The sequence below is a fragment of the Chelonia mydas genome, chromosome 11 (assembly GCF_015237465.2).
Source record: "Chelonia mydas isolate rCheMyd1 chromosome 11, rCheMyd1.pri.v2, whole genome shotgun sequence".
In the NCBI taxonomy this organism is placed as follows: domain Eukaryota; kingdom Metazoa; phylum Chordata; order Testudines; family Cheloniidae; genus Chelonia; species Chelonia mydas.
Genome location: NC_051251.2, coordinates 19,547,879 through 19,561,025, shown reverse-complemented (window position 1 = coordinate 19,561,025; position 13,147 = coordinate 19,547,879). Strand labels below are relative to the sequence as shown.

General features: G+C 39.1%; 1 protein-coding gene across 1 annotated transcript in view; it reads right to left on the bottom strand.

The window, feature by feature from the left end:
• Positions 1-13,147, bottom strand: part of THSD7B (thrombospondin type 1 domain containing 7B) — a 496,247-nt gene that overhangs the window by 206,874 nt on the left and 276,226 nt on the right. The window contains exons 9-10 of the mRNA XM_007057469.3: positions 10,164-10,398; positions 7,148-7,263 (exon numbers count right to left, since the gene is read on the bottom strand). Of these exons, the coding sequence (XP_007057531.2) occupies positions 7,148-7,263; positions 10,164-10,398 (351 nt within the window). The remainder of the gene's footprint in view (positions 1-7,147; positions 7,264-10,163; positions 10,399-13,147) is intronic.

Sequence of the window (13,147 nt, the reverse complement as noted above, 5' to 3'; positions counted from 1 at the left end):
ACCCTGAAAAGGACTTAAGAAAATGGTAGTTTCTCCTGAAACAAGAGCTCCAGTGCAGTGCTGTAGCTAAGACGACAAATGGGATCCTTAGATGCCATATCCTTAGGAAGCTAGGGAGTAGGGTGTTGAAATGCTTTCTGGAAAACCAAGTCCCGTTCTAGAGTCCACACTCAAAAAGGATGTTGAAAAACTGGAAAGGGGTCAGAAAAGAGCTACAAGAATGATTCAAGATCTGGAAAACATGCCTTATGAGAGAATGTAGGAAGCTCTATGTTGTTAGTTCATACAAGGAAAGTTTAACAGGTAACTTGATTATGGTCTAAAAGTCACTATATGTGAACGAGATTTCTGATAGCAGAGAATTCTTTAATCCAGCAGAAAAAGGGACAACAAGTCCAATGGTTGGATGCTGAGTAGAAACAAGGCACAATTTTTTATTTTTATTTTTAAACAGCAAGGATAATTAACCATTTGAACAACTTGCTTGGGATGTGGTGGATTTTTCATCACTTGAAGTCTTTAGATCAAGAGCCTGGAAGTCTTTCAGAAAGGATATACTATAGTTTAAATAAAAGGTAGGCACTTGATGAACAAATTTATGGATGCAGTTCACAGCCTGTGTTAAGCAGAACATCAGACTATTTGATCACAATGGATCCTTCTGGACTTATAATCTATGAGTCTATGAATAAGCACTTAAATATGTATTTAAGTTAAAGATCACAAGTAGTCCACATTGAAGTCAATGGGATTACCCACACACTTAAAGAAGTGCTTCACTGGATCAGGGCAAGAGTGATCAGCATCCTGTAGGCTCAAATCCTTGCTGAGCTCTAATTTGTACACTTCAGAAAAAAATCACCATGCAGATTAGCCCAATTACAAAAGGAGTGTCTTTTTCTGTGAAACACAGCCAAAATTGAAACTCAGCAGTTTTCCAGGCCAGGACTGAGGTACATTACATTGGGAGGAATGTTCATATAGAACCTGGCCCTTAGCAGGCATGCATACACTCCGCTCTTATTAAATATCCCTCTGATCCTTACTGGATCAGATCCATAAGACTTGGTTCAAACCAGTGCTACTGAACCATCACCTCAAAGAACACAACATTATAAATGTGTCTGCTTCATTAAAGATAACGACATACTTAATGCTCTGATAATAAATATCATGTTTGACTACAGAAGCCTGTTTGTTTTAATGAGTTACACACTATTTTAAACAAAGAGTTTTGCAATTTGGAAAATGTATAGTACAATTTTTTGTGGAAAACCATAACATGCATCATATCAGTGAACCCTTTCCCCAGTATAACGAATGCTGCCCACAACAGAGCACACAGTCAGTTGAAGGGTATTATGCAGGCTCCAAGGCAGCAAGCCTGAAGTCTTTACTCAAACTCCCATTGAAGTAGATAAGACATTTTTTTCTGAAACGATTGAGGAAGGATGTGGGCCTGCTATCAGTAAAATTAAAAACTAGGAAAAATAGAAGAATGCATAAAATCAAATGGGGTTTAACTTCAGAAATTACTTCGTTATTCAAATCTACATATCATCATACAGCAGCATCGCCATTATCATAGTGTATATAGCTTACATACAAAAATCTACAGCAAAAGAACACTATTATGGGTGCAAGATGTTAGGAAATGCCACAATTAAGGTTACCCGTGAAACCTTAATTCAACCCTCCTGTGCATATACATTATGATACAGTCTTCCATTATTTGATCACAAACTACTTTTCCCACAGGAACCCTGCCTCATTCAATGCACAGGTGGACCAGCTCTGGGGCTAAATCAGGATTGTGTAGTACAGTTTTGTTTGTGTGTGATTTCCTATATTTTTTTTAAAAAAGCAAACTGAAAAACCAGATATTTCATCATGTGGCATTATACCAACACCCACATGGATCATCAACAGAGTTGGAACCTTTAGATCCTCCAACCAGACTTCTGCACTGGAGGTAATGGTATAACTGATAGAAGTAGTACGTTGTCATCCTCTGTGTGGACTAGTACTAGAAGGGGATGAGGCATACACCTTACTAGTGGGTTTCAAAGATATTTGCTGTCAAAAAAAGAATGGTGAGACTCAGGAATCTTGGGTTCTGTTCCATCTCTGGACAGGAATGTTCTCTAGTGGGCACAGACTCTTTTGCCCATTCCCCCTAAACTGTCAACATCTCTTCCAATCTAGCCCAGTCCTGTATCTTCCCCACCCCTGGCTCCTTGTCCCAGTCCTATTCTCCTTGCCTACCTAGTCCTAGTCTTTCCCTTTGGGTTTGGTGTCCAAGTCCCAATCTCCCCCTCCACTCCCAATCTCTCCCCTTCCCCACATGCAATCCCAGTCTCCTTGCCCACCCAGTCCCAGTTCCCCTTTCTACCTCCTGTCTCTCCCTCTCCCCCACTGATTCCCAGTCTTAATCTCTCTTTCTGAGACCCTCAATTAATCCTCCTCCCCCACCCAACTCCTTGCCCCAGTCTACCCCTTCCATGGCTCCTTGCCCAGTTTCTTTGCCTAGCCAGTTCCAGTTCTTCCCTCACACCCTGCTTATAGAAGAATGTCTCTCCTCCCTCTGCCCCCACTTCCCCACACTCTTTTCTAGTCTCAGTCTCCCCACACAGCTCCTCATCTAATTGCACTGATCCCTTCCCAAGCCAACTAGCTGCCTATTCTGTTCTCCATCCCCATCTCCCTCACCAGCTCCAGGTCCCAGTCTCTTTGCCCAACTACTTCCAACCTCCCCTCCCTCTACCAGCTCCACCTATGACAGCATAACTGCAGAACAAAAAAACAGGCATAGCAGCCGAGAAAAAAAATAATCTGCCAGGGACCAAGCTTTGTTCCGTTTGGTCTTAAATCTGATGTAAATCACTTTTAAAATAAATGTGATTTTATGAACACTTGTCTAGGTGATCAAACTACAGTGAAATTGCGTCTTTACTCTAGACAGCCACAGACTGGAACAGCAGGGGCACTGCAGACTTGAATACATTGACACAGCTATAAAGGGGAGTTTGTGTATGCCCTGCACATACAACGGCAGGCTCACGTGTGTGATACCAGTCTTAACTTTCACAAGCAATACAATTCACCAAATCAAAAGCTCATGAAATAATCTTACCATGTTTTCTTATTAACATGAATATTAACAGCAGTGAAAAACATCTTACCTACACTAGCCATCTGAATATAGTTTAGGATGTATATCATTGTCTTTCATTATTAACAATGGACAAATACCCCTTCTCATTCCAACTTTACATCATATCAATTCACACAGATATTGTCAGTGTATCCAACACACTCAGGAATGATCTCCTCTCAAGAGGGAGACAAAAAATGTAAGGGCACTACAAGGTTCAAGAAACAGTAGATAGATCCTCCACTACCCGCTGCAATATTTTTTTTAGGGATGTGACCTTCCCGTTCTAACAGACTTCCTTTTAGACTTCTAATCCCCATCAGGGTTCCCTCCCAACTCTGAACTCTAGGGTACAGATGTGGGGACCCGCATGAAAGACCCCCCTAAGCTTATTCTTACCAGCTTAGGTTAAAAACTTCCCGAAGGCACAAATCTCTATTTGTCCTTGGACTGAGGTATGCTGCCACCACCAAGTGATTTAGACAAAGAATCAGGGAAAGGAAGACTTGGAGTTCCTATTCCCACAAAATATCCCCCCAAGCCTACACCCCCTTTCCTGGGGAGGCTTGAAAAATAAACAAGGTGAGCACAAACCAGACCCTTGGACTAAAAACCCAATCAGATTCTTAAAAAACAGAACTTTATTATAAAGAAAGAAAAAGTAAAAGAAGCACCTCTGTAAAATCAGGATGGAAGGTAATTTTACAGGACAATCAGACTCAAAACACAGAGGATTTCCCTCTAGGCCAAACTTTAAAGTTACAAAAAGAAAACCAGGAATACACCTTCCTCTCACCACAGAGAAAATCAAAAGCCAAAACAAAAATAAGCTAACGCATTGCCTTGCAAGTACTTTCTGATTCTAATGGAGTTGGATTGCTTGCTTCCTTGATCTGTGTCCGGCAAGCACTCAGAACAGACAGACCAAAACCTTCTCCCCTCTCCCTCCCGCCCAGATTTGAAAGTATCTTGTCCCCTTATTGGTCCTTTTGGTCAGGTGCCAGCCAGGTTACCTGAGCTTCTTAACCCTTTACAGGTAAAAGGATTTTGTGCCTCTGGCAAGGAGGGATTTTATAGTACTGTATACAGGAAGGTTGTTACCCTTCTCTTTATATTTATGACACCCCCTTTTAGACTTCTATTGACAGATCATTGAAGCACATCATCTCTGATAAAAGTAGCCATCTCCCATGTGCAAACACCATCCATTGTGTAGGTTATTGAGTAACTCTAGAGGTGAACATTCTGCAATCTTCATTTTATTCCTTTTTGGTTATAATTTTCACTTTCATCCTCAGAGACCAATTACACTAATTATAGGAGACAAGGGTGAACAGAAGTCAACCTGGAGTATTTGAAATGGCAGAGAATCAATAAATTTACTTGTAACAAACTTTGTATTCTTGACTCATCACAGGTATGGGATTCAATTGCAATTCGTTTTTGAATTATGTATTCCATGAGTGTGTGGTTGCCCTAAATGCTGCCTGCATTTCTGAGTTGTGTGATAATCCTTTGCCAAGAGGCTACCTGATTTGTGATAACATTAAATGGAGGGAAAATACCCGTTTTAATGTTAGAAAAGTTGGATGCAGTTTTATAAGATAAACCACAAACAGCTTAATTGGTAAAACTGAATTTTGCAAGTACAGATTCATCTAACCTCTGGTTTCAGAGTAACAGCCGTGTTAGTCTGTATTCGCAAAATGAAAAGGAGGACTTGTGGCACCTTAGAGACTAACCAATTTAGTCTCTAAGGTGCCACAAGTCCTCCTTTTCATTTTGCTAACCTCTGGTGTTATGCTGGTACACATTTCATTTTAAATCTGTAACGCAATCTCTTCTCTTGCTTGAGCTGTAGCTTAGTCCTTTGCTATCTGCATATTATTTTCATTAAATAAAACTCTTCTACAAAAAACAAAAGCAGAAGAAACAAAAACAAAAAACCTAACAACCCATGTACATATAATGGCTTGTAAACTTCAGATCATGTTTGTTTTAACTGTACACTGCAAATGAAAAATTTTTTACAATGCAGCCATATCAATAACAAATCTGCAAGCAACAAACTCCCACAACTGAGAAGTTTTAATTTAGAATTATATTAAAATGATAACACCGCCAAGTAAATTACATAATTTATTTATTCTCATTTTAATTGTAAAGGATTATTTAATAAACAAAGTAATTTATAAGGTAATTTATTCTACTTCATTTTATACAGTTCATTTAAAATCTAAAAATAAACTGTTAATTAAAACAGGATTCACTTTTTAAAAGGCAACTCATTTACCAATAAAATCTAACCAGGACTGGGCTATGTAGTCCCCTGACAATCTGCAAAGGGCAAGGAGGCTGGCAGCAAAAATGAAAGTATTTTGATAACAACAAGCACTTTAATCCAAACTACTTCTAAAGTACTGCATTGGTCATAAAAACTGACAACAGATCCCTGAAAACACAGGAGACTAAAGACCTGACGTATCAAAGTTCATCAGCTAAATGCAAGTGATAAAAAAGCTGGGAAGCTATTTATGCAACCCTGGTGTGCCTCTAAAAGTTTGGGCTGGACTCAAATAAATGTTGGCTAACGTACTGATTTCATAGATATCAGCACAATAGCAAGTGGGACTTTTGAAATTATAAGCATAAGAATGTTACAGGTTTCAAATAAAGACCACTTACGTTTCAAATCTCTTTACTAGGGGGCCACTAACACTCTACAGGTCTCCATTAACCATCACTGCCCCCTCCCCGTCCCTCTTCTGCAAGCCTCCATTCACCCCACTGCCCCCTTCCAGCCAACAAGCCCCATAGTTGCCACTGCTGGTGGCAGCCAGAACTGCAGTCCAACGCCAGCAGCTCAGGTTGACAACAGCAGCAGTCACTGGCTGATCAGTTCTAGCTCAGCCAGAAACCGTGAGCAACCCGGATCTCCAAGTGAGATCACAAGCATCCCTGCTTCACCTGTCACCCTGACTTCCTCTCACCATTCTGCCTTGTGGGTGCAAGGGTTCCTGAGTTGCACTCCTACATGTGATAGAGTCTCCAGGGTTTAATCTTGCAGCTTTCAGTGAGGCCATTCTGTCCCCCCACATTCCATTTAGGACTGTCACCTGACCAGACATAGTCGCTATACTCCAGATCCAAAAGCATACTCTAATCAGGAGCTGTGGCCCTGCACAGCGCAGCTTCATGTACCCAAATCAGCCAGTGGAGTCCACTACATATCACAGAGCCCAATGGGTATAATTAGTGAGAGTTTTACTTGGATAAAGAATGTGGGATTGGACTAATAACAGATAGACATGGAAGTAATGATTTGAAAATCAATACAGGGGTAGATTTTCTGAAGCACCTCCACTTGGACTTGAACTCCTAAACCCTTTAGGCACTGTTGAAAATCTCCCTCTTAAACAGACATAATGCTATTTACTGGAAGATTTAAGGGATGAGCTGAAACTTTCAGGTAAGCCTGGTGGCAGGAGAAGAGGGGGAGCCTCACAACAAGTCTGAAAGTCTACACTTCAGATCTCACTTCTAATGCTGTGAGGCGATGCTGGCCAGCCAGGTTTGAAAACCTGGGGAATGTAACACAGCTTTGTTTTAACTAGCGCCTTTATTAAATAGGGCTAACCTGAAGTTAGAATAAAATATAAACTACACTAAATGATTTTGTAATAATGAAGTCATTTAAAAACGTTAACAAGTTGCTTATACTTTTATTAGTATAGAGAGGCCTCTGATGCGCTGGCCATTCTGTAGTTTAATAATCACTGGGGATTAAGGGTACAATTATTTATCTGACCATGCATAAAAGTTGGAGACAAAACTTACCCATTTGCTTTCTCATGGACTCATTTATTCAAGATAAGACATACTGTAAACACAAAGACCTGTGAAACTTTATTTGTCTTGAAAACCATTGCCTGGGTGGGCTGAGGTGAACAGGTTTGCTTAAAATCTTATGTATTCTCATTTTCAGGATCTTACCATGTTGGCATGTCGTAGGGCAGTGTGTCCACTCACTGAAAGGGGTAACAACACAATCTTTTTTACACGGGAGCAGACATGGACGCACGGTTTCAGGTCGGAGGGAATCTGGACACCTATCAATACAATTGTAAATACAACATATGAGAGTCCCTAAAATTAATTATATATATATACACACACATACACACACACACACTCTCAGGAATATGATCAGCTAAGCAATAAAAGAAGGATGCACATGGCTGTGGTTGAACTCCATAATGCATAGCCAACAAGTACAGCAATTCAGTTCTTTACATCTTGAAAATCCTCCAGGTTCACCATCTAGCTTGTTTCTAAGCTCATTTCTGTTCATACTAGGCCTGATATTACACCCCAGCCACCGCTGGCTCCCAGAACAGCCCCTGAGGTCTGTGTGCAGCTAGCACAACTTACAATTGGCCTTCGGGCTACTCTAAATTGTACGTAGGATTTGGCCCAACATTCACCAACCTTCGCTTTGGGAAAGTTCAAAGATGGCTTAAAGCTTCATTTGCAATCCCCCTCCTGACCTGCACGTAGCACTCTTCAGGCATAACCCAGGATCTAGGCCTATATCTTTATGGGAATCTGTGTCTAATTTTCTCAGTACACTACAGTAAATAGATCTTTGTGATTTTGCAGTCAATTTCAGACTCCTAATTTAAAAATGAAATACACATTCTAATGAAAAAAATCGGATGCAAGAAGCTCTATGTTTGAATCATGGGCAGCAGGGGAAAAGGGCAGTTCTCTGTGATCAGGAACATCAGCTGTTCTAAGTGGGAGAATAAAAACAGAATTAGCCTTTCACAATCTTTATTAATTTCCAAGTAGAAAGACTGCTTGAGAAATACCCATCACCTATCTGAACACATCCAACCAATAACTAAATATCTATCTGTATGTATATTACTGGACCACTAAAGGATATTAGAAACAAAAATAAATCTGAAAACCATAATTCAGCTAACTGAACTATTAATACATTTTTGTAATGCTTAAAAGTATCAAACAAGGTTTTCAAAAAAGACATACCATGAAATGCATTAATTCAATGACCATGAATATTCAAGAGGGAAGAAAGAATTCTCAGTGTGCAATGATTTTTTTCCCTTTCATTACATCTAGATACAGTATATAAGCCACTGCAATCAATTTTTATTCAGTGTTCTTTTTTATACCCCCTTTTCTGTGGCTTTCAGTTTCATAAGGTGGTGTGTTAAGTTTCAGCTTCCATTTCTTCAATAATTGCGGGGGCGGCGGAAGGGAGAGAAGCATGAAGTAAAAAATTCAGTGTGCTAACACAAAGATTATTTCTTTGGATAAATTAATCCTGTTCCTGAAGTCACGTGGCTAGTTTACTACTGCTACAGCAGTTTTAAGTTAAAACCTAACTTGTTAGTCAATTTTAATAAATAATTATATACTGTAAAATAAATTAAAAACTAACAATTATTCTGTTATATCCCTATCATTATGGTCTCAAAACTTACCATTTTACTGCCAGGAGCCCCAAGCCCGTAAAAAGCTTCCACACAGGTAAAGAGGTCCAAACATGTGGCGCTCATTGCAAGATCAGGGCTCAAAGTCAATATGTTTAATAAAATACTATTCCTTTCCTCTCTGGAAACACCAGGCTATTATAATCTCTTATCATCTGTCTTTTACACTTTTCTAACATTTTTGGAGTTCCACTAGTTACTTCTTTCCTTCTGAAATACTGGAAGTCCTTTCTTTAATTAAGAAATTGCTTTTGAGAAACTTCAGAGAGGTTTGGTTTTGCTTCTTTAATTTGATTATTTGGGGAGAAGGGGGAGTGAAGGGGGTTGCCATTGTAAAACACAATAAAGAGGAACAAAATCATCCCAATGGGATCCTCCCTAGTGGCTCATTGGCTTCCACATTTTCTGATACAATTCATTCCATTACAATTCACAATGTAATTATACAATTACATTTGAACAAAACATTTCCACTGAAGCCTTAAAATGCAGGAGTGCTGAATTCTGAAGATCCCAGTGCATGCTATAATTTTCCATTTCTCTCATACTACAACCCAAGTATTTTCTCTGTAAAAACTCTCTCTTTCCTCATCTGTTAATCCTAGATCCATCCTCCGATTCTACCCAAGTGTTTACTTTCTCATTTCAGCTCCATTTCTGCTTGGCTAGTATGCAGAGGATGGGGACAAATAATTATTTTACACATTATATGGCACTACAAATGATATAACTTAATGGTGATAAATTTACAGTATATTAGTGGGCACCAGACATTCTCTTCTTTGCTCAATTAATTTCATTAATCTCAAGAATTTAAGTAACTTTATTGAAGTGACCACAGTCTGCCCATATTTAGTATGATTGTTTTGAGATATGGAATAAGATTCAAAATGAGGCTGCAAGTAATAAGCAATGCCTTGATTTTTTTTTTATATTGGGAAAATTATCTGTGCATCTCATTTCCTGGGTTAGTAAAACAAAGTAGAAGGTCAGAATATACACAGTGCTAAATAAATGGTTTTAGTGTACTTATTGAAATAGCAATACAAATCAACTCTTCCAAGTGCAAACATGTGAACTGTTACCTCTTTTATTAAACGGACTTTGCTAAAAATAGGTTGGTAACTATTATGTTCAGTTCCAGGTTGTATTTTCATCACAACTTCCTAGCAGCAAAAACATTTGCAAAAGTCAGAACAAGAATCATAGATTAGCCATTGCAAAATTTTTCAGCCACTGAAAAAAACCTGTTTTGTGACCACCGACTACCACATTTACAAAAAAAACTGGTTTATCCATACATTTTTTGTTATATAAAAGGATCCTTTCTCGGCAGCTGGAAAATTAAGCTAGCAATAAAAATACTTTCATAGCTTCAATTTTCCCAAAACACACTTAAATATTTGCATTTTTAATGTACTGTAACTACAAATAATGACTCCAGCAATGCAGTCAAAGCTGCATCTGCAAGAACCTCTTTCTCCCAATACCTTTTATTTGTAACCTGGCCAAAATTATTCTTCACACAAAAGACCTTCCTTGTTTGCATGCCCACTCCACAAGTAGCTTCTCCATTCCAGCTAATGGTAGCATTGAGGGCAGTTACCAAAGTATCTTCAGAACAAGGACCCCATGGAGATGTTTCCCAATAGAGCTGTGTGCAAATATGATCATTACATAAGCGATACTCCTGTAGGGCCCGGTGAGGAGGACAGGGTTTCCCACCTGAAAGTAGTGAAAAGAATAATATATTTATATTTGTAAACCAATTAATCAAGAGAACATTGTGGATACAACATGTGGAAATATAAAGTTTGTTTTATGAGAAAGAAAGAAAGAAAGAAAGAAAGAAAGAAAGAAAGAAAGAAAGAAAGAAAGAAAGAAAGAAAGAAAGAAAGAAAGAAAATGGTTGGTTGGTTGTTTTTTGACATTTATGGCAATAGTAACAGCCTTCCAAAATATTGCATCCCATTAAATGAGCCTTGCACAAAACTGAATTCTGAGGAACAAACAATGGAAACTGAAATGTGTGAAATAGATTTCCAATTTCCCATGCTGCTACTACTATTCATAGACTAATTGATTCCATTTAAATGCCAGCATCACCCTGGTTTTCAAAAAACTATATTTGAGTATTACCTTTGTAATACGTTCACTCTGTGACAGATACAGCAATTCCTGCCATATCCTTGGGAGACTGTGACAGAATACACCCGTGTTCACACCACCACACTATTATAAGAACATTTGCACAAAGGTATGCCTGGTGAGGTATAATTTTAAAAAAAACTCATAACTCTCTGATCAATAATATCGTGGAAAAAATGCATATAGCAACATGATATGTAAAGCTATGAACATAAACTGAAATCATGACTGAAGTGTGTTTCCCAGATAAGTCTGGGGAGTGGCTAAACCAATTCCTCTGAGACAAAGGGCAAGCATATGCCTCAGCCAGGTGTCAACAAGGCTGATGGACCATTACCTGCCAAGTGGCCATTCTTTGAAAAGAAAGGGGGCAGGGACAAAAGTCTACATTTTAGCAAAGAAACAGCATGGAGTTTCCTTTCTTCATTAAAGTGTCTGTCATATTCCCTCACTGGAAATGCTTCTCAAAGGGGGCACAGGACTATAAAATGAAGGGGGTAGAGCCCTCAAGACACCCCTCTCCCTACCCACCTCACTCTGCACCTGAGAAGACAAAAGGAAACAGCCACTGGACTCTAGGGAATGGGTCCTATCCTGAGAGTTTGGTCAGCAATCTGCTGGAGCATGTGGTGAGAAAGTTTGCTTTGCAATTAAGAATTTTGTAAATATATACTACTAAATGTTTTATCTTTATTTTTCTTGTAACCATTTTTGACTTTATGCCTCATTACTTATACTCATTTAAAATCTCTCTTTGTAGTTAATAAAGTTGTTGTACTGTTTTAGCTAATCCAGGGTGTTTAAGGTGGAGTGTCAGGGTACTCTATTTAAAATAATAAAATGGCATATTATTCCTTTAAATAAATAACGGACTTAATATATTTGTACTGCCCAAGAGAGAGCTGGGCAGTACGGGATATACATTTCTGGGGGAAAATCCAGGACTGGGGTTGTGTTGGGGTCCCCCTGTGGTACAACTAAGGCTGGTGAGAGCCAGGGTATAGCTGGAAGGCTGCATTTACACACAGACACTGAGGGCATGGATTGCATGATGGAAGGCTGTTTGTGAGCAGCCCAGATGGGAGCTGCCACAGCAAGGCATTGCAAGGCACCCAAGGTTGCAGGGCAGGTGTGACATAGCCCCCCATTAGTCGGGACTGTGCCCTGGTATGTCACAGAGACCTTACTGAATTATGTTTAAGTATCTTTGATGTCTATTGTATTAAATGAATGGTTTATGTATTATTATGGACCAGGATTATATGTACCCTCTCAAGGTGAGAGATGGGACAGATGTGGGATCGGAGTTGGGGAAGGGGGCTTCAAAGGACTATATTGAACAATGAGCTAGACAAGAATGGACTTTCAGAACAAACAAATGTCAAGTTGTTTTCCTGGGGAATATCCAGGGGGAGATGAACGCAAATTTACTACCCCCAGTTATGCAAAATCTCAGCCTTTTGAAGCTCCACCCGGAGGAGTAGGCCATTGACTGCCGATCGCCTGTTACATGAGGCCAAGATCAAAGGTCCAAAATGTACAAAGGAAACACTGAAATATTCTTGATTGTTCCAGATCGGAATCTGACAGTTACGAACTTGTAACCACGGGGAAAACCCAGTAGCGGGTTTTGAAGAACTGACACCTACCAGAGCCCGAGGTGATCGCAAGATGCTCCATGAGATTAGAGAGGCTATACAAACAGAAAACTCAAACAGGATGCAGAGATAAAATTTCTAGACACTATTAATCACTGCTTCTTGGAGCAGATAGTCCTGAAACCCCCAAGGGGACAGACAATTCTTGATTAAGTCTTAAGTGGAGCACAGGATCTTGTCCAAGATGTGAATATAGCTGAATCATTTAGTAATAGAGACCATAATATAATTAAATTTAACATCTTGGAGGGTGGGGGGCAGAAATACCAAAGAAACCTACTACAGTAGCATTTAACTTCAAAAAGGGGAATGACACAAAAATAAGGAAACCAGCTAAAATTAAATTAAAAGGAACAGTCACAAGACTGAAATGCCTGCAAGCTGCATGGAAACTTTTAGAAAAAACACCATAATAGAGGCTCAAATTAAATATACACCAAAAATTTTAAAAAATAGTAAGAGGACCAAAAAATGCCACCAGGCCTAACTGACATAGTGAAAGTGGCATTTAGAGGTAAAAAGGCATCCTTTAAAAATTAGAAATCAAATCCTACTGAGGAGCATAAACTCTGGCAAGTCAAGTGTAAAAGTAGAATTAAGCAGGCCAAAAAAGAATTTGAAGAACAATAGTAAAAGACACAAACTCTGAAAGTAAAAACATTTTTTAA